At 38.8% G+C, this 24,403-nt stretch overlaps 1 protein-coding gene across 1 annotated transcript; it reads right to left on the reverse strand.

Annotated features, from left to right (window-relative positions):
- Positions 1 to 1,117: 1,117 nt before the first annotated feature.
- On the reverse strand, positions 1,118 to 21,662 carry LOC115525989 (glycine N-phenylacetyltransferase-like). The gene is made up of 6 exons (XM_030333440.1): positions 21,472 to 21,662; positions 10,127 to 10,216; positions 7,271 to 7,378; positions 4,248 to 4,374; positions 3,211 to 3,382; positions 1,118 to 1,617 (listed from the first exon to the last, which is right to left on the reverse strand). Exons 2-6 carry the CDS (start codon positions 10,202 to 10,204, stop codon positions 1,215 to 1,217), a joined length of 888 nt encoding a protein of 295 aa, XP_030189300.1. The 5' UTR covers positions 10,205 to 10,216; positions 21,472 to 21,662; the 3' UTR covers positions 1,118 to 1,214.
- Between the last annotated feature and the right edge of the window lie 2,741 nt (positions 21,663 to 24,403).

A 24,403-nucleotide genomic window follows, 5' to 3' on the forward strand; every position in this document is an offset into this window, starting at 1 on the left:
ATTAAGATCAGAAGGCTTACAAGCGTGATGGATGTGCACAAAGAGACAATGAAACTGTGAATTAACTTATGGGCATGGGGGAGAGGGGGTTTTGAAGATATGCAGTGTTAGGAGTTTGGGTCAATATAAAACAAAATCCTGGTGCTGGACGGATGGTTGTTTACAGCAGACATGAAGCCCCACCTGTGTTTACCTAAACTGGCCTAGGGGACAAGAAAGACAGAGCATGCCACCTCAGGGTCAACAAGGCATCTTTCTTTTGCTACTTAGCTCCACTCTAGGCAACTTTGCCCGCTGTGGTCTATAGCCCCATTTACCTGTTTACCTAATTTGGTCCTTCCTTCCCTTGAAAGCAGCTTTCTGCTATTGTCCCAAACCTTTGTCCTATACTGGGGCCTTTGCCCTGTTTACCTAATCTTATTTACCTAATCTTTGATGTTTTCATCCAGAGGTTTCCTGTTCCTATATCTTTGCTCTATACTGGGGGCCTTTGCCCCATTTGTCCTATACTGGGGGTCTTTACCCCATTTACCTAATCTTGTTTACCCAAACTTGGGTGTGTTCATCCTATGGCTCTCTAATTCTTTATGCCTTATTAACCCATTGGTGCAAGGTCAGGGAATTCCTAAGCTTATTTCCCATAGTTGTGGGAATCCTTCCGCAACGTGTGTGTGTGTGTGTGTGTGTGTGTGTGTGTGTGTGTATCACCATGTTTCATACTTTAAATAGATTACAATTTTATTTGTCAATTATACCTCAGTGAAGCTGGCTGGGGGTGGGGGACAGAGAGAGGGAGGGTAAAGCAAAAAAGAGAGAGGAAAATTAGACTACACTTAAGGTAATACCACATCTTGGCAAAAGGGGCAAGATATGCTCATTAGCATTATCCACTTGTAAGATAAGAGAAGCATTAGGGTAGCATGCAAATGAATAAAGAGTGTCACTGGTACCCAGAAGTGCAGGAAACTAAACAAAAGCAGGGTCCACTATAGGAGGGTCTGGCCATGGCAGGTCTGCTGGACCCAAAGGGGAGTCCATGAGTGGTTTGAGAGCAAGGACTGTGGTGGTTCTGTTGACCATTCACACTGTTTCCCAGAGCCTAGACAACACACACTACTTTAAAGCTAATTACAATTTATTATTTCTCTCCATCCACCCATACACTCCTCCTGCCACATCAGCCCATCCAACACTGTCTTGTGTTCAGGACTGCGTCACAGAGGCTCACAGTGCCACTGGTTCCAGTCACAGGGCATGATGATATGGCACAGACGGTGACTGATTTTCTGTATGATTTTGTTGGTTATGAGTGTATGGTAATATGCAGGGTAGTCAAGTTTGTCCATAGTGCGAGTGTGAGCATCCATGACATAGGTGGAGAAACCCTGGGCCCGGTACTCAGGCACAGTACCCCCCATCCGTATCTCTCCTGTCTGATCCATCAGGCTCCAGGATACAGGGGTCCCCTCAGGCCCCAGAAGGCAGAAGGTGGGGAAGGTCTGGATACAGCGCTCGATGAATCTCTGGCTCCTCTCATTCCCACCAAAACGCCAGAATTTATCCACCAAGGCAGTGTGGGTAACATCCAGGGAGGAGAGTTTAAACATCTCTTGGTTACTATTGAGAACAAGGGAAAAGAACACAGATAAAGGTATAGATTCTGCAACCAGATTGCCTGAAATAATAATCTTTTTTTATAAAATGAGACATTAACATAAGTGGGGGATTAATAGCACCTCTGTCAAATAATATAAGAGCTATTGCATGATAAGTACCTAGGACCTGTGCCACGCAACAAATAAGAATTACACAAAAATTAAGCATTAATTAATGCTGTGTCACTAAGCATTAGTCACTGTTGTGATTCTCCACTTAAGATGAGAGAATTGATAACATCCCTGTTCTACACATAAGAATAGGTAAGCAGAAAATAAACAAGTGCCCCCAAAGCATATGCTAGCAAGCTGCAAAGCCAGAGCTTAGAATCTTGGGATCTTGGAATGTTGGTGTCACAGAATCCTTAGCCACTGTGGGAAAGCTGAAGTCCAGAGAGAGGCAATGCTGTGAAGTGAAGGCAAGCCGCATGTTACAGAACACTGAAGTCTGAAGGCTGCTGCAGTGGGGTGAAAGGGCTTTGGGAGGTGTCCTGGAAAGACCCCACAAGGTGGAATGAGATCTACCAGTGAGCTCCAGTTATGCCCTTAACCATCCACAGTACCTGAACAAGCTATTTCATTAACTGAACCTATCTTCTGTCAGGAAAATGGGGATCATGTCTTCTACCTTGTTTATCTCATGGGATAGACAAGAGAATCAAATGAGATTGTAGATTTAGAGATGTCTTTCAGGTGTAGGTGCAATACAGTATGAATACAGCTTTTCCAGGCATATTAACACACACAGGGCCACAGGATTGGACATCTGCAGATCAAATCCCTATATCAGTTTTAATTCTATTCAGGCATCAGTGGAGGGAAATATATAATATGTTTAAGTTCTCCATATTGGAAAACTTTTGCTCTGAGTAGTAAATTCATTGAATGCATATTTACGAAGCAGTGTTTTCTGTTCTGTTCTGGCTACTGAAAACTTATTGGTGAACAACATAAATAGTGTCCCTCCATAAATAGTGGAGTTTGAAATGTTGCAGGGGAGGATCAAATAGCAAACAGGTCAATAAAATACAAAGAAGCTGATTTTGGATAATGGTAAGTGCACCGAGGAAAATAAAACTTGGGTTTTGTGATGAAGAATTACGGGAAAGGGTAGTTTTAGGTTGTTCTGCAGAGAACTCTCTAAGGAAATGACTTTTGAGAGAGTGAATGGCAAGAAAGAAGCAGATATGTAAAGATGAGAGGAAAGGACATTTTAAGCAAATGCAATGGTCCAAAGGCATGGGTGAGTGTATGAGAACAAGTCTCAGAAAGAAGGCCAGAGCTACTGGTGGGAGTGAGCAAGAGAAACAAGGTGAAATCCAAAAGGTGGTGGATTACAGGTTTTACAGGACCCTGAAGGTCCATAATGGTATGTGAACCGAGAAACACTGATGGCTTTTAAGCGGATGAATTGACATAGTCCTTGTCACATACCAAAAGGATCACCCTGGAAATGGATTGTAGGGAGGCAAGAGTGAACATAGGGAGAGAAGTTGGGAGGCCACTTCCATACAGAAAGATGAGAGTAATGCAGAGCATCTTTTTTCAAACTCACATGGCCTTGGGTCTGCCAGATTTAGCAGGTAAGTTCTTTGCCTCCAGCAGGGAAGGGATCAGTTTACTTGCTGTCTCAGACATCATATACATAATGGCTTGATCTTGCTTGACCTTGACCAATTTAGCAGCTGCAATATTTTTTATCACCTCGTTCAGGCTGGACTGTGAACCTAGAAAGGGGTAAGGTAAGGTGAGAAGTAATTTCCCCTGTAGACACTGAAGAAGCTTCCTGGTGGAAGTATGCAGAGTTTAAAGTAGGACAGTGTTGCTTCTGGTGTTGCCATTAACCATGTGACAATAGCCAAGTCACTCCTTGAGCAACTTCCTCTTATGTAAGACAGATAGTAGTAGAGATCCTGACTTTATCATTGTGAAATCAATGGGACAATGGTATTTAAAAGCAGTAGACAACCTTGAGTGTGCACATACTTCATGCCAAGGTATTGGTCTATTACCACATTTAATTCTTCCATTGACCCTATGTTTTGGGTATTTCTGTTATACTATCCTCACTTTCTACATGTAAGGAAACTGAGTAACAGATAAGTGACATCACTTGCTCAAATTACAAAGCAAGTAACAGGAAGAGCAAGAATGCCATTCTAGAGAATCTGACTCTGTAAGGCACACTCATAACCATGGTAGTTATCCTTGTGATCTGAAGGTCCTCTGTGGCACAAGGAACTGTCATTCTTCTTCTAGTAATGGATGGCCAGATGGGGAGTTCTACTCTCACACCTAATCATGGTAAGGGATCCTGAATATGTCAGCAAAATATATTATGAATGCTCAGCTAACAATAAATTCCATTGCTCACAGTTCCTTGTATCAACTCCATAGTTTGCAGTGTTTGAATTCTACTCCACTAAAGAGGTGGTAGCAGCTGATGCAAGGAATAAACATCAAGCTGAGTGTCTGGGGTTTGGAAGAGAAAGTAAAGGCTGTAAGGGAATGTGCTCAGGATGAAAAGTGACCCTGCAGATGTAAACATGAACAGTCACAGAAGCCAAAATACCTCCTAGATCCCTTACTTACTTTGGATCTGCAAATGTTGCTTCCAATTGATGACATCTGATGCACCAAGGAATTCTTGGCAGTTTGTGGGATTCTTATAATAGATTTGGTAGGTGTTGGTGTAGTGATCAAAATCATCTGTCATTTCCTGTTTGGTTAGGTAATGTGGAATAAATCAAATTGATCTATACCCAGTGATTGGAACACTTGGCTTTAGTTCATTATACTGTGCTATTTTATAAACTTATGGGGGTGCCTGAGTGGCTCAGTCAGTTAAGCATCTGACTTTGGCTCAGGTCATGATCTCATGGTTCATGAGTTCAAGCCCCACCTCGGGCTCTGTGCCGACAACTCAGAGCCTGGAGCCTTCTTCGGACTCTGTGTCTCCTTTTCTCTCTGCCCTTTCCCCACTTGTGCTCTGTCTCTCTGTCTCTCAAAAATAAATAAGTGTAAAAAAAATTATAAACTTATAAATAGTGATGTTTTTCTTGATATAGTCATTATTCCTGAATCATTTATATCATGTAAACAAGTCAAGGATTTAATCAATTACTCAACCTATGATTAAGAAAAATATACTGAACTAGATATTTATATGTTGCTTTACAATTTCAAATCAATCAAATGTGCACTGTTTAGAAAGCATTCTTCTATAATTCTGTAATCCTCAGGAGAAAGAAAGTATTATTGTCAAAGCCAAGGTTCTGTTGCAAGAGTAAATCTTACTCTATTTAAAGGAGTCTCAAAAAAATAAATAAATAAAAGAATCTCAGAAAAATTGGATTATAAATGTAACAATGTTGAAACTGACACAAGTAACCTTGTATTACAATTTTCACTTATATATGATATAGCTACACAATTTCATATATCACAATATGATATAGCTATAAAAAATTTCATTAAAATTTTTTAAATTCAAAGTATAATTAATATACAACATTACATTAGTTTCAGGTATGCAATATATTGATTCAACAATTCTGTACATTTCCCAATGCTCATCATGATAAGTGTACTCTTAATCCCCTTCACCTCTTTCACCTATCCTCTCCCCCACCTCCCTCTGGATACCATTTGTTGTCCTCTGTATTTAAGAGTCTGCTTTTTGTTTGTCCCTTTTTTCTTTGTTTGTTCATTTGTTTTGTTTCTTAAATAACACATATGAGTGAAATCATATGGTATTTGTCTTTCTCTGACTCATTTCATTTATCATTATACCCTCTAAGCCCATCCATGTTGTTGTAAATGACAAGATTTCATTCTTTTTGATGGCTGAATAGTATTCCATTACATATATATACCACATCTTTATCCATTTATCTATTGATGGACACTTGAGTTGCTTCCATATCTTGGTTATTGTAAATAATCCCACAATAAACATAGGGATGCATATATCTTTTCAAATTTATGTTTTCATTTTCTTTGGGTAAATACCCAATAGTAGAATTATTGGATCATATGCTAATTTTATTTTTAATTTTTTGAAGAACCTCCATACTGTTTTCCATAGAGACTGCACTAATATACATTCCCACCAACAGTGTATGAAGGTTCCTTTTGCTCCACATCCTCTCCAACACTTGCTTCTTGTGCTTTTTATTTTTAACCATTCTGACAAGTATAAAGTGACATCTCATTGTGGTTCTAATTTGCATTTCCCTGATGATTAGTAATATTGAGCATCTTTCCATGTGTCAATTGGCCATCTATATGTCTTCTTTGAATAAATGTCTATTCAGATCCTCTGCTAATTTTTTATTTTTTTTTTTTATTTTTTTTTTTTTAAATTTTTTTTTTTTCAACGTTTATTTATTTTCGGGACAGAGAGAGACAGAGCATGAACAGGGGAGGGGCAGAGAGAGAGGGAGACACAGAATCAGAAACAGGCTCCAGGCTCTGAGCCATCAGCCCAGAGCCCGACGCGGGGCTCGAACTCACGGACCGCGAGATCGTGACCTGGCTGAAGTCGGACGCTTAACCGACTGCGCCACCCAGGCGCCCCCTCTGCTAATTTTTTAATTGAGTTATTATTTTTTTTTTTTTTTAGTGTTGAGTTGTAGAAGTTCTTCATATATTTTGGATGTCAACCTCTTATTGGACACATGATGTCTTTAAAATGTAAACCACATGCACTATTATTTAAAAAAATAATTTACATTCCTCAAAAAAATGAAATTTGAACACAAAATTTGTTCAAAGAGATCCTCTGAAATTTAACAAATGAAAGATTAGGTTATTTGAAGATGAAGGAAGGGATCAGAAAACAACCACCCAACAAGGGGGTAGAATAAGGTAGAAGGTGTTGCACAGAAATGCACTAATAATTTCATTTATTATTTCAATAATTAATGTAAATGTCTTCATTTTTGTATTCTGTTTAGTTCAGTATTTTAAAACAGCACTATACATTTAAATTTTATTTGAAAAAATTTGTTAAAATGACATTATATGGTTGCATATTTTGCATGCATAAATTTTTACTTTATATTTTCCAATATGCTTATAACAGATTTGTATTTGAAATGTATTAACCACTTAGTGTGAGTGATAAGTTGGCACTGAAAATGTATTCCCAAATATAGGCATTGCAATTTGTTGTTTACATTTCCTTAAAACTCTTCATATTTACCTTTACATATTTTTAGGTGTCATTTTTCTGCTTAGAATGCCCCTCTAGTCTTGTCAGCCTGTCAAACACCTATTGATCTTCAAAATCCAGTTTTGGTGAAATGTCTACTAGGAAGTTGCTCTGATCCTCTCCTTGTGCACCCTGACTTCAGTGATTTAATCATCTCTTGGATAGTGCTGCTGTGTGTATCTTGTATGTTGTATGTTTTTGTACAATTTTCACCCCATGTTGTAATTTATTTGCTTATCTGTCTTTTCCTCCAAGCCGTGAGTTTCTTGAGAACAAGGACTTTTTCACCATTATGCAATTCATTTCTATATCCCCTGTGTCTACCACATTGCCAGGTGCATGATAGGCAAGTAGCAAATATGAACACAAAAGCATATTCATTCCACATCTGGCACCTTACCTGCTTCTGAGGGCGGATAACCACTGTTGTAAAATCGGGCCATTTGTCCACCACGGCCTTTAACTTGAACGGGTTTCCCTGGTTCATGTGGAAGACAGTTGTATAAACCTGTAGCAACCCAAAAAACTCAGAGGGTCAGCTTATTAAGAAGGGCTGGTGAAGTGCCTTGTTTGATCAGGACAAGGATTATTTCTGCAAAATCAGGGTGATAATTTATAAGGCATATGGTTGAAACCACCTTCAGATTCCACTTCATTACTCCAAATAGAAATAGGGTTGGGAGTCAAACCATGAGAATATTATATGAATATAGTTAAATATCCAGGTAAATAAATTGATTAATTAAAAATCAAGGGTGTCTGGTTGGCTCAAGTCAGTTGAACATCTGACTCTTGATTTGGGCTTAATCATGATCCCAGGGTTGTGAGATCAATACCAGCAGCAGGCTCCATGCTCAGCTTAATTTTCTCTCTCTCTCTCTCTCTCTCTCTCTCTCTCTCTCTTTCTTCCCCTCTCCCCAACTCACACTCTCCTAAAATTAAAAAAAAATCATCCACTATCACATTGTAGAACTTAGTGTTATAGCTTTCCATTTTATTTCATTTATTTACAAATACACATAAAATTTTTAATGTTAATTTTTGAGAGCAAGAGAGACAGAGTACAAGCAGGAGAGGGGCAGAGAGAGACAGAGACACAGAATTTGAAGCAGGCTCTAGGCTCCGAGCTGTCAGCACAGAGCCTGCTGTGGGGCTCAAACCCACAGATGGCAAGATCATGACCTGAGCCAAAGTTGGATGCTCAACTGACTGAGCCATCCAGGAGTCCCATACACATACAATTTTTAAGCAATGAAATTACCTAATATATATTAGTTTAACATGTACCCCCCCACACACACACTATACTATGGGTATATTTCCATATCAATAAACACAAATCTACATAATCATTTTTAATGACTGCATAATATCCATCATATGAAAGAACTCCAATTCAATTTTCCTATCTCCTATTGCTGGTCATTTCAGCTTTTTTGAATTTTTTAGTTTAACAGTTTATTCTTCAAGGAATTTTTTGTATAAATCTTTGCAAATATGTCTATTATTAGAAATATTAGAAGGGCGATTTCTGGGTCAAAGGTCAACTGCTGTTTAAAGACTTTTTTGTTCTTACACATATCTCCAAATTGCTTTCCAGAAAGGTTGAGTTCTGACCTATTTAATAAGTAAAGACAGAACAGTGCTAAGAACCTGAGTTTTGCTGACCAAAGTCTGTGAATATCACATATTAAGCAATCTGTTTTTTAATCTTTTCCACAAGCATTTATTCGAACACCAGTGCTATCAAGAAGGACATTGTAGAGTCTGAGAAAGAGAAATCCTCCAAACTGGAAGTGTCCCTGTGGTTGTGAGGGAAGGAAATAGAGCAATGCATACCAGTGTGGACCTTGGGAGCTAAGTGCAGTTGGAAACATGATGCTTCAGCAGATTGTATGGAAAGATACTAAAGACCAAAGACCAATGAAATGATAAGTTCCATGACAAAGGCCCACACCTCACCCTGTACTTCCCTACTCCTGGCATATTTAATACCATATTAAACTTAATATGAGAGGACATACATGGTATTATTTCAATTCTTTCAAAGGTCTTAAAAATATGATCTTTGTACATGTTCCATGTGCACTTGAAAAGAATGTGTATTCTTCTATTGTTGAGGGATGTACTCTGTAAATATCAATTAAATTGGTTCATAGTACTTTCCAGATCTTGTATATAGGTTATAGACTTTCTGCCTATTCTATAAATTACTCATAGAATCTTTAATGTCAAAATCTTTTTTTTTGTTTTTTTTGTTTTGTTTTTTAATTTTTTTTTTAACGTTTGTTCATTTTTGAAACAGAGAGAGACAGAGCATGAATGGGGGAAGGTCAGAGAGAGAGGGAGACACAGAATCTGAAACAGGCTCCAGGCTCTGAGCTGTCAGCACAGAACCTGACGCGGGGCTTGAACTCACAGACCGCGAGATCATGACCTGAACCGAAGTCGGACACCCAACCGACTGAGCCACCCAGGCGCCCCTAATGTCAAAATCTTTAATTACACCTATGGGTTTACCTATTTATTCTTTCAGTTCTATCAGTTTTTGTCCCGTGTTCTTTGAGCCTCTGTTGTTAGGTATATACATTTCAGCATTTTTCATGTCTTCTTGGTGAATTGATACCTTTATCATAGTGCAATGGCACCATTATCCCCAGTAATATTCTAGTCCCTTTGCAAAATGTTATTGCCCCCCCTAAAAAAAGACCCTACCTTTTTATGTACACGATCACTGATCTATTTCTAAAACGAAATTTGTCTCATCCCAAATTAAACGTAATCATTTGGGGTTTGACAAAATAGAATTTGGCCTCTTAATTTCAAAGGAGAATCATACTGGTTAACTTTTTCAGGCACTTGATTATTTAGAAAGAATAAATCAAACATTAATGTGTTCAGCCAATTGTGCAATTCTGGGAAATCTTCCAATGTTATATAATGGCACATGGAATGGGGCAAAGGGATGTTTTTGGTTTATCACACAGCAAAGATCATAGTGGATTTAAATCACAGGATTGCCACTCACTAGTGGTGTGATCTTGGTCAAGTCCTACAGCTGAGCTTGCATTTCCTCTTTGGTTACATGGATATGAAAGACTTGCCTTGCAGTGAAGTGATGTAAACTAAATGAGATGTAAGATGAGTGAGTGCCTGGCACAGAGTAGGTGCTCAAAGAATACTGATTCTCCCTCCTACCTCTTTCATAGGTCATTACTAGTCCTTTTTTTTTTCTCCCCATGTGTTTTACTCTCACCTTTAAGGACTCAGGGAGGCTCTTCCTCAAGGATTTCTTTAGCATCTGCAGCACTTGGGGGCCTTGTAAGTGGTACATCTTGGCCTTACCCTAAAGAGCGGATGAGGAAATATCAAGGAATGAGAAGTGATAGCAGACATACGAAGACACAAAACAGACACAAAAGGCTGTTGTAGCTAATGGCCAGGCCTTCATTCCTGCTGTTTCATTAGTGTCCCATTCACTGAATTCTTCACTGACTCCTAGGAAGAATAAGACTGACAGAAAGCACAGATCCCTCTTTCTGAAATTATTTTTCAATATTTTCTAAACTTTAAAAAATCTTTATGATATAGTTTTTTAATTTTTTTACATTTATTTATTTTTGGTAGACAGAGACAGTGCAAGTGGGGGAAGGGCAGAGACAGAAGGAGACACAGAATCTGAAGCAGGCTCCAGGCTCCGAGCTGTCAGCACAGAGCCCGATGCAGGGCTCAAACTCACAAATCACGAGATCATGACCTGAGCCAAAGTCAGACGTTTAACTGACCGAGCCACCCAGGCATCCCTCTTTATGATATCGTTATTTTAATTTTCTTATCACCCAGAATACCAATAGTTAAGGATGCACTAAGATTACCATATATATTATCTAAACATGCATGAACATCTTTGAGATTAAGTTTCCATCCATGACACACCTGAGGTTGCCATTTAGAAGCTGTATGATGTTAGGCAAGTTACTTGTCCGTGTCTTCATTTTCTCATCTATAAAACGGCAGTGACCATAGTGCCTGTCCCATAAAGTGGTTGTGACAATTATATAAATCAGTACAGGTAAGCTACTTAGACCAGTGTGTTTGAACAAATGCTTTTATTTCTCTTGAGTAAACATGTGGAAGTGCACTTGCATGGTCATATAGTAAGCGTGTGTTTAACTTTATCAAATGCTTCCGACATCTTTCCAAAGTGGCTGAACTATTTTATATTCCCTTAACAGTGTATGAGTTCCAATTTCTCTTCATTCCCTCCAACACTTCTCCAGATGATTTTCTTATGCAGCCACATTTAGAAATCATTGCTACAATAGGTAACAGTTTTATAGGGTAAGTTCTCAACAATATCCTTCAGGGGTCAGAGAGAGGAAGATGATGGCAGAGTAGGAGGACTCTAGGCTTCTTTCATCCCACAAACACAACTAAATAAGTATTCAATCATCCTAAATACCCCAGAAATCTACCTGAAGACTAGTAGAACAAACTCCACAACTAGGGGAGAGAAGAGGCCACATCAAGGAAGGTAGGAAGTGCAGAGACATGGTTTGGGGGAAAAATGAATAGTGGGTGCAGCAGAAGAGAGGGAGCCTTGGTCATGGACAAAGGCAAGAGAGGGAGGAACACACAGGGGAATGTACAAGGAGAACATTTCCCCAAAGCCATTGGCTTGCAAAATGAGAGGGGCTGATTTTTGTGAATTCTTGCAACTAGCAGCACTTAAAACTTGGAGTTTTAAAGATCAGCAGGCTTGGCAGACACCATTTCCATCCCCCATGCATAAACACAGACCTACCTGCAGAAAGCAGCTCAGCACAGACAGTAGCTGCCTAACCTGCCTAACACCAAGCTCCTCCCTCCTATGCTCTCACGGGTCTGCCTTTCTCAGTCAAGCTTGCCTCATCCCAGGGTGACAGTTCTCTCCCACAAAAGACCAGCACAAACCCCCTCCCACACCACGTCTCCCAACCAGAGAGTCCTGCAGGGTCTCAGTTTTGGTAGAGTTGGTGTGGGGTCTCATTTCACAAGTGGACCAGAGCACACCTAGTTAAAACTCACCACATTTCAGCAAGAGATCAAACACTGCTCACTGCAGGCAAGGAGAGCACCTGCAGATGACTGGTCATGAGAATAAAGCAGCCACAACACGACAGCAGAGCACACTCAGCACACACCAGAGTCATACCCTGAACTTCCAGGCCCTGGGCACTACATGATCTCTTCTTCATAAGGCCATTACTTTCAGAATCAGGAGAAATTGCTGGTTTTTCTAACACACAGAAGAACGCAGAGAGACTTAGACAAAATGCCAAGATGGAGGAATTTATTCCAAATGAAAGAATAAGATATGGCTACAGCCAGGGATCTCAGTGAAGCTGATATAAGTAATATGGTGATGGAGAATTTAAGGCAACAATTGTAAAGATACTCACTGGGCTTGAGAAAGCAATAGAAGACATCAGGGAGACTCTTCCCTCAGAGGTAAAAGAGTTAAAAAGAATCAATTAGAGGTGAAGAATGCAATAAATGAGATTGGAAGCAGGCTTAATGCAATGAACAGCAGGCTGGAAGAAGCAGAGGAATGAATTTGTGATATAGAAGACAAAATAATAAAAAGTAATGAAACTGAACAACAGAGAGAAAGAAGAATTATGGAACATAAGAGTAGACTTAGGGAATTCAACAACTCCATCAAATGTAATAACATTGGTATTATAGGAGTCAAAGAAGAAGGAGAAGAGGAGGAGGAAGAGGAGGAGGAGGAAGAAGAGAGACTAAACAACATGCTACTAAACAAAGAATGGGATTGGGAAATCAAAGAAGAAATTTAAAAATACATGGAAATAATAGAAATGAAACACGATGGTCCGACACCATTGGGATGCAGCAAAAGCAGTCCTAAGAGGAAAGTATATACAGGCTTACTGCAGGAAGCAACAAAAATGTTAAATAAACAACCTGACATTACACCTAGGGAGCTAGAAAAAGAACAAACGAAGCCTAATTCAGAAGAAGGAGGGAAATAATATAGATTAGAGTATAAATAAATGATACAGAAACTAAAAAAAAAAAAAATAGAACATATAAATGAAGTGGAGCAGGTTCTTTTTAAACATCAATAAAATTGATAGACCTCTAGCCAGACTTATCAAAAAGAGAAGAGAAAGGATCCAAATAATATAAAACCACAAATGGGAGAGAAGAAATAACAACCAAAAGCACAGAAATACAAAAAATCATAAGAGAATATTATGAAAAATGATATGCCAACAAATTTGACAACCTGGAGGAAATTGATAAATTTCTACAAACATATAAATTACCAAAACTGAAACAGAAGGAAACAGAAAACTTGAACAAACTAATAAGAAATTGAATCAGTAAACAATCCAATCTGTAAACTCCCAACACAAAAAGTCCAGGGCCAGATGGCTTCACAGGTAAATTCTACCAAATATTTATTTATTTATTTATTTATTTATTTATTTATTTAGCATGAGTGGTGCAGAGGGAGAGGGAGAGAGAGAATCCCAAGCAGGCTCCACACCCAGTGGGGAGCCCCATGGAGGGCTTGATCTCAGAATCATGACATCAAGACATGAACCAAAATCAAGAGTAAGATGCTTAACCAACTGAGCCACCCAGGTGACCCTACCAAATATTTATTTAAAAATATTTTTTGGGGCGCCTGGGTGGCGCAGTCGGTTAAGCGTCCGACTTCAGCCAGGTCACGATCTCACGGTCCGTGAGTTCGAGCCCCGCGTCAGGCTCTGGGCTGATGGCTCGGAGCCTGGAGCCTGTTTCCGATTCTGTGTCTCCCTCTCTCTCTGCCCCTCCCCTGTTCATGCTCTGTCTCTCTCTGTCCCAAAAATAAATAAAAATGTTGAAAAAAAAATTTAAAAAATAAAAAAATAAAAATATTTGTTAATGTTTATTTATTTTGGAAGAAAGACAGAATGTGAGTGAGGGAGGGGCAGAGAGAGAGGGAGACAGAATCTGAAGCAGGCTCCAGGCTTTGAGCTGTCAGCATAGAGCCTGATGTGGGGCTCAAACTCATGAACCATGGGCTCATTACCTGAGCTGAAGTTGGATACTCAACTGACTGAGCCACCCAGGTGCCCCTTAAAGAAGAGTTAATATCTATTTTTCTCAAACTATTCCAAAAAAAAAGAAAAGGAAGAAAGACTTCCAAATTCATTCTATGAGGCCAGCATTACTATGATACCAAAACCAGATAAAGACTGCAGTAAATAAGAGAACTACAGGCCAATATCTCAGATAAACATGGAAGCAGAAATTCTCAATAAAATACTAGCACACCAAATCCACAACACATTTTTAAAAAATCATTCACCATGATCAAGTGGGATTTATTCCTGGGCTGCAGGGGTGGTTCAACATTCACAAATCAATCAACATGATACAGCACATTAATAAAATAAAGGATAAGAACCATATCATCCTCTCCATGGATGCAGAAAGAACATTTGACAAAGTACAGCATCCATTCATGATAAAAACTCTCAATAAAGTAGGTTTAGAGGGAGCATTACCTCAACATAATAAAGGCCATACATGGAAAACCCACAGCTAATGTCATCATCAGTGGGGAAAATCTGAGAGCATTACTCTACAGTCAGGAACAAGACAGAGATGTCCACTCTCACCATTGTTATTTAACATAGTACTGGAAGTCCTAGCTACAGAAATCAAATGACAAAAAGAAATTAAAGGCATCCAAATCAGCAAGAAAGAAGTAAAACTTTGTTCATCTTTGCAGATGACATGATGCTCTATGTAGAAAATCCAAAAGATTCCACCAAAAAAACTGCTGGAACTAATACATGAAGTTAGTAAAGTTGCAGGATACAAAATCAATGTACAGAAGTCTGTTGCACTTCTGTACACGAATAATTAAGCAGTAGAAAGAGAAATTAAGGAATCAATCCCATTTACAATTGCACCAAAAACAATAAGATATCTAGGAATAAACATAACCAAAGAGGTGAAAGACCTGTACTCTGAAAACAATAAAACACTAATGAAAGAAATTGAAGATGACACAAAGAAATGGAAAAACATTCCAGACTCATGGATAGGAAGAACAAATATTGTTAAAATGTTTATAGTACCCAAGGTAATCTGCATACTTAATGCAGTCTCTACCAAAATACCACCAGCATTTTTCACAGATCTAGAACAAACAATTCTAAAATTTGTACAGAACTACAAAAGACCCTGAATAGCCAACGTAAAGCTGGAGGCACCACAATTCTGGACTTCAGGTTATATTACAAAGCTGTAGTGATGATGACAGTATGGTCCTGAAATAAAAATAGACACATAGATCAATAACCAGAATAGAAAACACAGAAACAAATCCACAACTGTATAGTCAGTTCATCTTCAACAAAGCAGGAAAGAATATCCAATGGGAAAAAGACAGTCTCTTCAACAAATGTGTGTTGGGAAAACTGGACAGCAACATGCAGAAGAATGAAACTGGACCACTTTCTTACACTACACACAAAAATAAATTCAAAGTGGATGAAAGACTTAAAAAGACCTTTTGAACCCATAAAAATCCTAGAGGAGAATACAGGCAGTAACATCTTTGATATCAGCCATAGCAATTTCTTTCTAGATAGGTCTCCTTAGCCAAGGGAAACAAAAGCAAAAATAAACTATTGGGATTTCACCAACATAAAAAGCTTTTGCATGGTGAAGGAAACAATCAACAAAACTAAAAGACAGTTTATGGAATAGAAAAAGATATTTCATATTTGTTTTTGAGAGAAATAGAAAGACAGCGCATGATTGGGGGAGGAGCAGATACAGGGAGACAGAATCAGAAGCAGGCTCCAGGCTCTGAGCTGTTGGAGCTCGACACAAGACTCGAACCCACATGCTGTGAGGTTGTGACCTGAGCTGAAGTTGGACACTTAACTAACTGAGCCACCCAAGCACCCTGGGAGAAGATATTTGCAAATTACATATCTGATAAAGGGTTAATATTCAAAATATATAAAGAACTTATAAAACTCAAAATCCAGACAATGAAAAATCCTATTAAAAAAATGGGCAGAAGATATGAATAGACATTCTTCCAAAGAAGACATACAGATGGCCAACAGATACATGAAAAGATGCTCAACTATCACTAATTATCAGGGAAATGAAAATCAAAACTATAATGAGATTTCACCTCACAACTGTCAGAATGACCAAACTAAACAACACAAGAAACAACAGGTTCTGGTGAGGCTGTGGACAAAGGGGAACCCTCTTGCACTGTTGGTAGGAATGCAAACTGGTGCAGCCACTCTGGAAAGCAGTATGGAGGTTACTCAAAAAGTTAAAAATAGAACTACCCTATAATCCATTAATTGCACTACTAGATATTTACCAAAGAAAACAAAAATAATAATTAAAAGTGATATATGTATCCCGATGTTTATAACAACATTGTCTACAATAGCCAAATTATGGAACAGCCCAAATGTCCATTGACTGTTGAATGGATAAAGAAGAAGTGGTGTGTGTGTGTGTGTGTATATATATATATATATATATATATATATATATGTAATGGAACATTAATCAGCCATAAAAAAGAATGAAATCTTGTCATTTGCAAAAATGTAGATGGAACTAGAGAGTATTATGCTAAGTGAAATAAGTCAATCAAAGAAACACAAATGCCATATGATTTCACTCGTGAAATTTAAGAAACAAAACAAACGAGCAAAGGGGGAAAAAGAGGGAGTGAAAGAAAAATCAAGAAACAGACTCTTAACTGTAGAGACCAAACTGATGGTTACCAGGAGGGAGGTGTGGGGGTGGGGGATGATGGGTGAAATAGGTGTTGGGGATTAAGGAATGCATTATTGTTATGAGCACTGGCTGTCGTATGGAACTGTTGAATCCCTATATTGTACAACTGAAACTAATATTACAGTGTATGTTAACTAACTGGAATTAAAATATTGTTTTTAATGTTTATCTTTATTTTTGAGACAAAGAGATACAGAGCATGAGCGGGGAGAGGCAGAGAGAGAGGGAGACACAGAATCAGAAGCAGGCTCCAGGCTGTGAGCTGTCAGCACAGAGCCCAAGGTAGGGCTCGAACTCGTCAACTGCAAGATCATGACTTGAGCCAAAGTTGGACGCTCAACAGACTGAGCCACCCAGGCACCCCTTAACTAACTGGAATTTAAATAAAAACTTGAACACACACACATAATACCCTTCAAATATGTAAAGCAAGAAGACGTGTAGAGGTAATTCTCAAGGCAGGCCAAAAGACTGAGATCAAAATGTATTTCAATAGATACAAATCTCTGAGGGACTTACAAAATGGAGTTTTACCCAAGTCCTTGTTATACTGGAAAACAGCAACAGCTGAAGAAATCCTTCCACCTACTTTGTGTTCCTGGAATGGCTAACTGCAAGGAATCTTCCTTCCTCCCATCTGCTTTAATAACATGGATTGATACCCCACTTGTTTACCTATGACAAAGCCAGACACTGACCCTCCAAATTCCCAGTATTTGCTCTGTAAAGGATTAGCTGAATTCTGAATCCCCACTGATAAATCAAAACAAGCCAAATGTTGGTTAAACTTCTCTTCTTCCTGTAGGCTGAGTCAATATGTAACCCCTTCTTAACAGCCCCTAGAAAGAATAGGCTGAACTCAGTGTAAAACATTCTCTGAGCTATATTGGTCCTGCCTCTTCTACATCCCTCTTCCCCAGACTGGATTTTCTCCTGCCCTGTTTACTCTTCATAAATGGTTAGGTTGACTGTTTATCCCTACTAATCCTTCAGAACAGTTGACCAAACTTCAGTTAAGCTTCTTCCCTTGACATAGGAATCTGGACTTTGACCCACCCTCAGCCTGAGCCATCATCTGCTTGCAGAAAAACACTCCATGAACTTTGCTTACTCCTCTCTATAAAAGAATATCCCTTCTCTGCTTGACCTTTCATCCGTTTGTAGATATTATGGCCTGAGGATTCTCCCTGTTCAAATTGATCTATTATTCATCCATTCATTTATTCAAGATTTATTCGTTAAATCTTGATCAAAAGCTCACTCTAGTGGCTTTGTAAGGCAGTCGCCTGACCTAGGATGAACTGCCTTTCCTGGAGTTCCCTGCCTTGCATATTGCCCTCTAGAGTGGGCCACATGAGAGTTCCTAGGGGAGATTTGTAGGGCAGAATTGAAGCATCGGGCATTTAGTTGCTAACTTCATGACATGAGGCTGCAGCTGGGCTGGCAAATGTTTCACTGTCCCCTGGGTTTACCTTCAGTTTCTCTGTCATCTGGGCCAGGGTGTTTAGCTTCCTAATGAAGGAATCTGTCCTTCAGGACATTCAATCTACCAAGGCCAGAGTCGGCAAGAACTAATAAGATTCCTGTCCCTCTGAGCTTCAGCTTTAACATGGTGAGAAATAACGTTTTGGTTTTTTCATATGTGCTCCTTTTCCCCAGATTCTTGTCAGCTATTTGGATTTTTGCCAGTGAAACAGTCCTTTCACTTAACTTAAAGAATTCCTTTTGTGATTTGAAGGGAGAGTATTGACCAGAACCACTAAGGCAGTGGTTGTATCTTTGTTTTTTCTTTTTTTTTCCCCTCAGCTTTACTGAAATATAATTGACACTAACATTGTGTACATTTAATGTGTGCAATGTGATTATTTATACACAGATAACTTGTGAAATGATTACCACAATAATGTTGGTTAACACCTCCATTACATCACCTAATTACCTCTCTTTTTGTTGTAAGGACATTTAAGATCCACTTTATTAACAACTTTCAAGTATATAATACAATATTAGTTATAGTCCCCATACTGCACATTAGATCCCCAGAACTTATTTATCTTTTTCTAATTTTGTTTTTGTTTATTTATTTGTTTTGAGAGAAAGAGTGAGAGAGTTCATGTGAGCAGGGGAGGGACTTCATGTGACAGAGAGGGAGAGAGAGAATCCTGAGCAGGCCCCACACTGTCAGTGCAGAGCCTGACTCAGGGCTTTATCTCACAAACCATGAGATCATGACCTGAGCAGAAACCAAGAGTCAGACACTCAACCGACTGAGCCACCCAGGTGCCCCTATCTTACAACTGGAAGTCCGTACCATTTGACCAACATCTTCCCATTACCTCCAGCCCCCAGTCCTGGCAACCACTATTCTATTCTGTTTCTTTCATTTTGGCTTTTTTTAGATTCTACACATTAGTGAGATCGTACAGTGTCTTTCTCTATCTGACTTATCTCACTTAGCATAATGCCCTCAAAGTCCATCCATGTTGTCACATATGGCAAGATTTCCTTCTTTCTCATAACTGGATAATATTCCATTGTCTGTGTATACCACATTTTCTGTATCCATTTATCTATCTCTGGACACTTAGGCTGTTTCCACATCTTGGTTATTGTCTATAATGCTGCAGTAAACATGTGGGTACAGATATCTCTTTGATATTGTGATTTCATCACCTTCAGATATATACCCAGAAGTGGGTTTGCTGGATCATATACGGTAGTTCTATTTTTGATTTTTTGAGGAACCTGCATACTGTTTTCCATAGTGTTTTTACAACATCTGAGACATAGTAAGGACTCAGTAAATGTCTGTTGAATGATTGAGTGTATGAAGTATTTATATCAACATAACCATCTAATTAGTCTCTCCACTTACCAGGGGCAAAGACTCATTTATTCATTCAACAGGTACCTATAGACGGCCTACTATGTTCTGGGCATGCAAGATTGTACCAGATGCTTCTTTGAAAAAAGCCTCAGGCCAGAATAGATGCAGCCATGCCATATCTTGGAAGCTATCAAGGCAGTAGAAATATAACATTTCTGAAGATTAATCTGACGCTAGATAGAAGCAGCTCACAAGGGGCACCTGGGAGGCTCAGTCAGTTAAGTGGATGGCTCTTGATTTTGGCTCAGGTCATAATCTCATAGTTTGTGGGCTTGAACCCTGCATTGGGTCTGTGCTGAGGGCATGGAGCCTGCTTGGGATTCTCTCTCTCCCTCTCTCTCTGCCCCTTCCAGCTCATGTTCTCTCTCTCTTTCAAAATAAATAAACATTGGGGCGCCTGGGTGGCGCAGTCGGTTAAGCGTCGGACTTCAGCCAGGTCACGATCTCACAGTCTGTGAGTTCGAGCCCCGCGTCAGGCTCTGGGCTGATGGCTCAGAGCCTGGAGCCTGTTTCCGATTCTGTGTCTCCCTCTCTCTCTGCCCCTCCCCTGTTCATGCTCTGTCTCTCTCTGTCCCAAAAATAAATAAACGTTGGAAAAAAAAAATTTAAAAAAATAAATAAATAAATAAATAAATAAACATTAAAAAAAATTTTTTTTAAAGAAGCAGCTCACAAAAAGATCACATGTCACTACGAAGCCAAGTTGAATTTGATGCCAGATTACTGAGGATATAATATTAATGCCCAATACTTTTGTGACAACCTTCAGCACACACACACACACACACACACACACACACACTAAAAACACATATGATGTGCAACAAATGCATTTGACTGAAACTGAGGAGATTCAAGGGCACTGGCACATTTTAGTGGTTGCCAGCACTGATAATGGACAAAGTCCTATAAAGGATACTTTGAAACCTTTGATGAAACCATTCCAATATTTGGAATTTATCCAAAGAAAACAACTCAAATGAAGAAAAATTCCCTATCAAAAATTTTCTAAAGCCGTACCAACTTGTGGAGAAGTACCAGACACAATCTCAGACAATTTACATAAATAATTGTCTATTATTACTTTACTACTCTAAGACCCATTAACATGGAAGTTATGATATATATGCTGCTATATGAAGACTTAAGACAAACACAAAAAAGGCAGAAAATGACAATATATAAATTCTAATCAGATATGTAAAGTCTTTTTATGTGTGTGTTTATATAAGTCACATATATAATATGAAAATATAGATGGAAACACCAAATAATATCATAGGAGTGTTACAGCTGAGACTTTTTTTAAATTACATTTTTTATGGTTTTAAATTTACAATTAATCTCATCTGTATTACAGTCCCCTTACTACAATCTACCTTGTCCCTTTGCACCTCTAAGCAGGGCACTTAATTTCCTTGGTCATCATTTATCCAAGGCAAAAAATTTGACTACCTTACAATGTTACTAGGGGGTTAAATAGGATAATGTTTACATAGTACATCTATAAATTGTGTTATATGTCATCCAAACCAGCAGATTCCTTCTAAAGGCTGTTAGATTTTCTGTCATCCCTCTACCAAGAGCAAGCTCCCAGATCTCTTCACATTTATTTACCAATTCAAAACAAGAACCTGGTTTTACCCTGTCAAGAATTTCTCTCAGAAGTAGGATATTGCCCTATGCACAGTAGGTGCCTGATACATGTTTCTGAAATGAAAGAGCTTCTTTTTTGTCTGGCATAATTCTCAACACAAACAAGTTGAGAAATTCTTATTTACATCCAACAGTAGCATTTTGATTCGTTCTACTTCTGTGGGGAAGCAAAAGGAGATGAGGGGTCCCAGAGCAATGATTCTCCTCTTTCTTACCTGCAAAGCTGTCAATCTTAGTCTCTGGAGAGATCCCAAAGAAAAGACAGGAGGCTGTAGGCTATTCTAGAAGATGAAATATACTATCTGTACAAACTTCTGGCAACAGGGTATGAAATGCAGTCCTTCTCTCATGTTCAGAGAGGCGGCTCCCTAATGTTGATAGGTTGGCAGTATGCCTCCTGAGTCTCTTTCCCCAGAAAGTTCAACTGCTTTCTGGTGGTAAAGTTCCTGTCACTCAGGGCCATGAAACCAGCTGGCTAAACACAGGGAAGTAGGTGGACCTCTGTAAGAAATAACTCTTTCCTTCCCTCCCCTTTCACAAGCACCAACAAGATGAGACTGCTATTGTTCAGAGTTGATGTATAGAATCAGAGTTCTTAACTGTAAATAAAGAAATTCCTTATTTGGAAAGACTAAAGGAATTAGGATGCTCCCCTTTTAGAATAAGCTCAGTGAGGGGCGCCTGGGTGGCGCAGTCGGTTAAGCGTCCGACTTCAGCCAGGGCACGATCTCGCGGTCCATGAGTTCGAGCCCCGCGTCGGGCTCTGGGCCGATGGCTCAGAGCCTGGAGCCTGGTTCCGATTCTGTGTCTCCCTCTCTCTCTGCCCCTCCCCCGTTCATGTTCTGTCTCTCTCTGTCCCAAAAATAAATAAAACGTTGAAAAAAAAATTAAAAAAAAAAAAAAAAGAATAAGCTCAGTGAAAGTCAAGCAAGATAAACAGAAAGAAAAACACACCCAGACACATGATGATTAAACTACTGAAAACCCCGTATAAAGAGACAACCTTAAAAGCAACCAGAGAAAAAAAAGATGTATTACACATAGGGCAATAAAATTACAAATAACAGCTGATTTTTGGAAGATGCATAATATGAAAGAAAAATAACTCTCAACCTAAAATTCCATGTCAAACAAAACATCCTTTCAAAATGAAGTCAAAATATAAACATTTTCAGATAAATGAGGCAGAGCTGCCAAACAAAAGAGAAAGTCTGTAGGCTAGAAGGAAATGAACTTCCACAACATTTTTGGAACTACAGTTAGGAAGGGAGAGCACTGAAAATATTCCGTGACTTAAAACCTGTGTTTCTTTCTTTTCTTAAATTCCTTAAAAACAATTCAGTATTTTTAATTCAGATATAATAACTGCATAATAACAGTGTAAAATATTTAACAATGGCACCAGTGGGGACAAATGGAATTATACTGTTTTTAAATTCAGGCATCGTATGTGAAGTGGTGTAACATTAACTCAAGTGAAAAAATGTGATAAGTTGGGAATGCATATTCATAATTATTAGAGAGCCACTCGTTTAAGCCACGAGAGCATGACTTTCCCCTGGAAAGTACACGTCTAATGGGATTTTCCCTGTCTGTGTCTCTCTTGCTGCGTGTTAACAAGGCCCTCTACTGGCAGCCAAATCACAATCATAAGGAGAAACAACCCTAGGATGAAAGCCATGGTAATCAGACAAAGAGAAAGAACCCAGCTCCTTGATAACACCATTGAGCTTTAAACCAGATTTGGACTGAATTTGGACTCTCAGTTTTGTGGGATAACAAATTTTCTCATGACTAAAGCCATTTTGAATCAGGGTTGTGTTTTTTTTTCCTTGCTTGAAGCCAAAAGCATCTAAATTAATATATGATGTGACAATATCATGGAGTCATTTGAATTGCGCTTATCAAAAGACTTAAATAATATGAAAAATATATAAGTTGCAACAAGAAGTATTAAAAAGTTGAAAATAAAATTTAATACTTTTCTTCTGAGGGTTTGAGAAACCAAGGAATCTAATATTATTTCATAAGCTTCTAATATATGTCATTAGGCATTGTGCATGTTAGGCTAACATATATCCTTTCTTATTTCATCTTAACAACTACCCCATGAAGTTTCATTAATTCATTTATTTTTATTTATTAATTTATTATATATATTCATTCATTATCCATTTGTTCAGCAGGTATTAACTGATAAGTTCCTGGCTAGGTCTTTGAGCTAAAGTTTCAATATATTTTTGCAGCCTTGAATTTTTCTTTCCAGTGTTGAGGAGAGAGCAAGCATTTAACACATAATTGTACGAGTATTTAATTGCATTTGGGACAAATTATAGAAGGAGAACTACAGGGTTCTAAGAGAACATGCATCGGGGAAAATGGATCTAGGTGGGGTATTAATGGTGGGTGAGTCATGGGAAACTTCCCTCTGGAAGTCACCCATAAATCCATATCTGAAGGCTGCACAGGGGCTTTTCAGGAATTGGGTAATAGCAGTTTTAGAGAACCAGAGGAAAAACCTAAGGGGATTGGAGCAGATAGTTTCTGAGGTCTGTTCCCAGTGCAGACATCCAATGATGTGTCTTAATCATTTCTAAGCTCTGACCTGCACATAATAGGTCTCATTAACTTAGTAGACAAAAGGAAGGGGAAGATGTGATCAAGGTATGTAATAAATATTTTTTAATTCCAAAATATTAGGATGCTTTGGGTCCACCAGTTGGGATGACCTAAGCAGGGGCACATTTCCACTGATGCCAGGCTTGGGAAGCAATTCAGAAACCTGAGTGTTTTACGATCCTTAGGGTTTGTTCAACTTCCTCTGCCTCATGTCCATAAAATGGGATGCCTTGCTGAATGAAGTGTTTCACCATGTGTCCTGTGACCTGCCCTGAGAAACTATGAAGGTGGATACTGGATGGGTAAAAGCCATTCTCCCTTCTCAGGACTGCTGTGTTGCACTCCAGGAGATGCGTATCTCTCACTAGAACAGAAAGCACTGGATTCAGCACTAGTTAATACTCAGACTCCATTCATTCTGACCAAATTTTCAGTTACTATTCACCAACCCTGCATGGGAGACCATTAGCAAAGACATTTTGAAGTCCATGTCTGCTCTGCAAAGAAAAATTTTCAAATGAGAACCAT

The sequence above is a fragment of the Lynx canadensis genome, chromosome D1, assembly GCF_007474595.2.
Source record: "Lynx canadensis isolate LIC74 chromosome D1, mLynCan4.pri.v2, whole genome shotgun sequence".
Lineage (NCBI taxonomy): Eukaryota > Metazoa > Chordata > Mammalia > Carnivora > Felidae > Lynx > Lynx canadensis.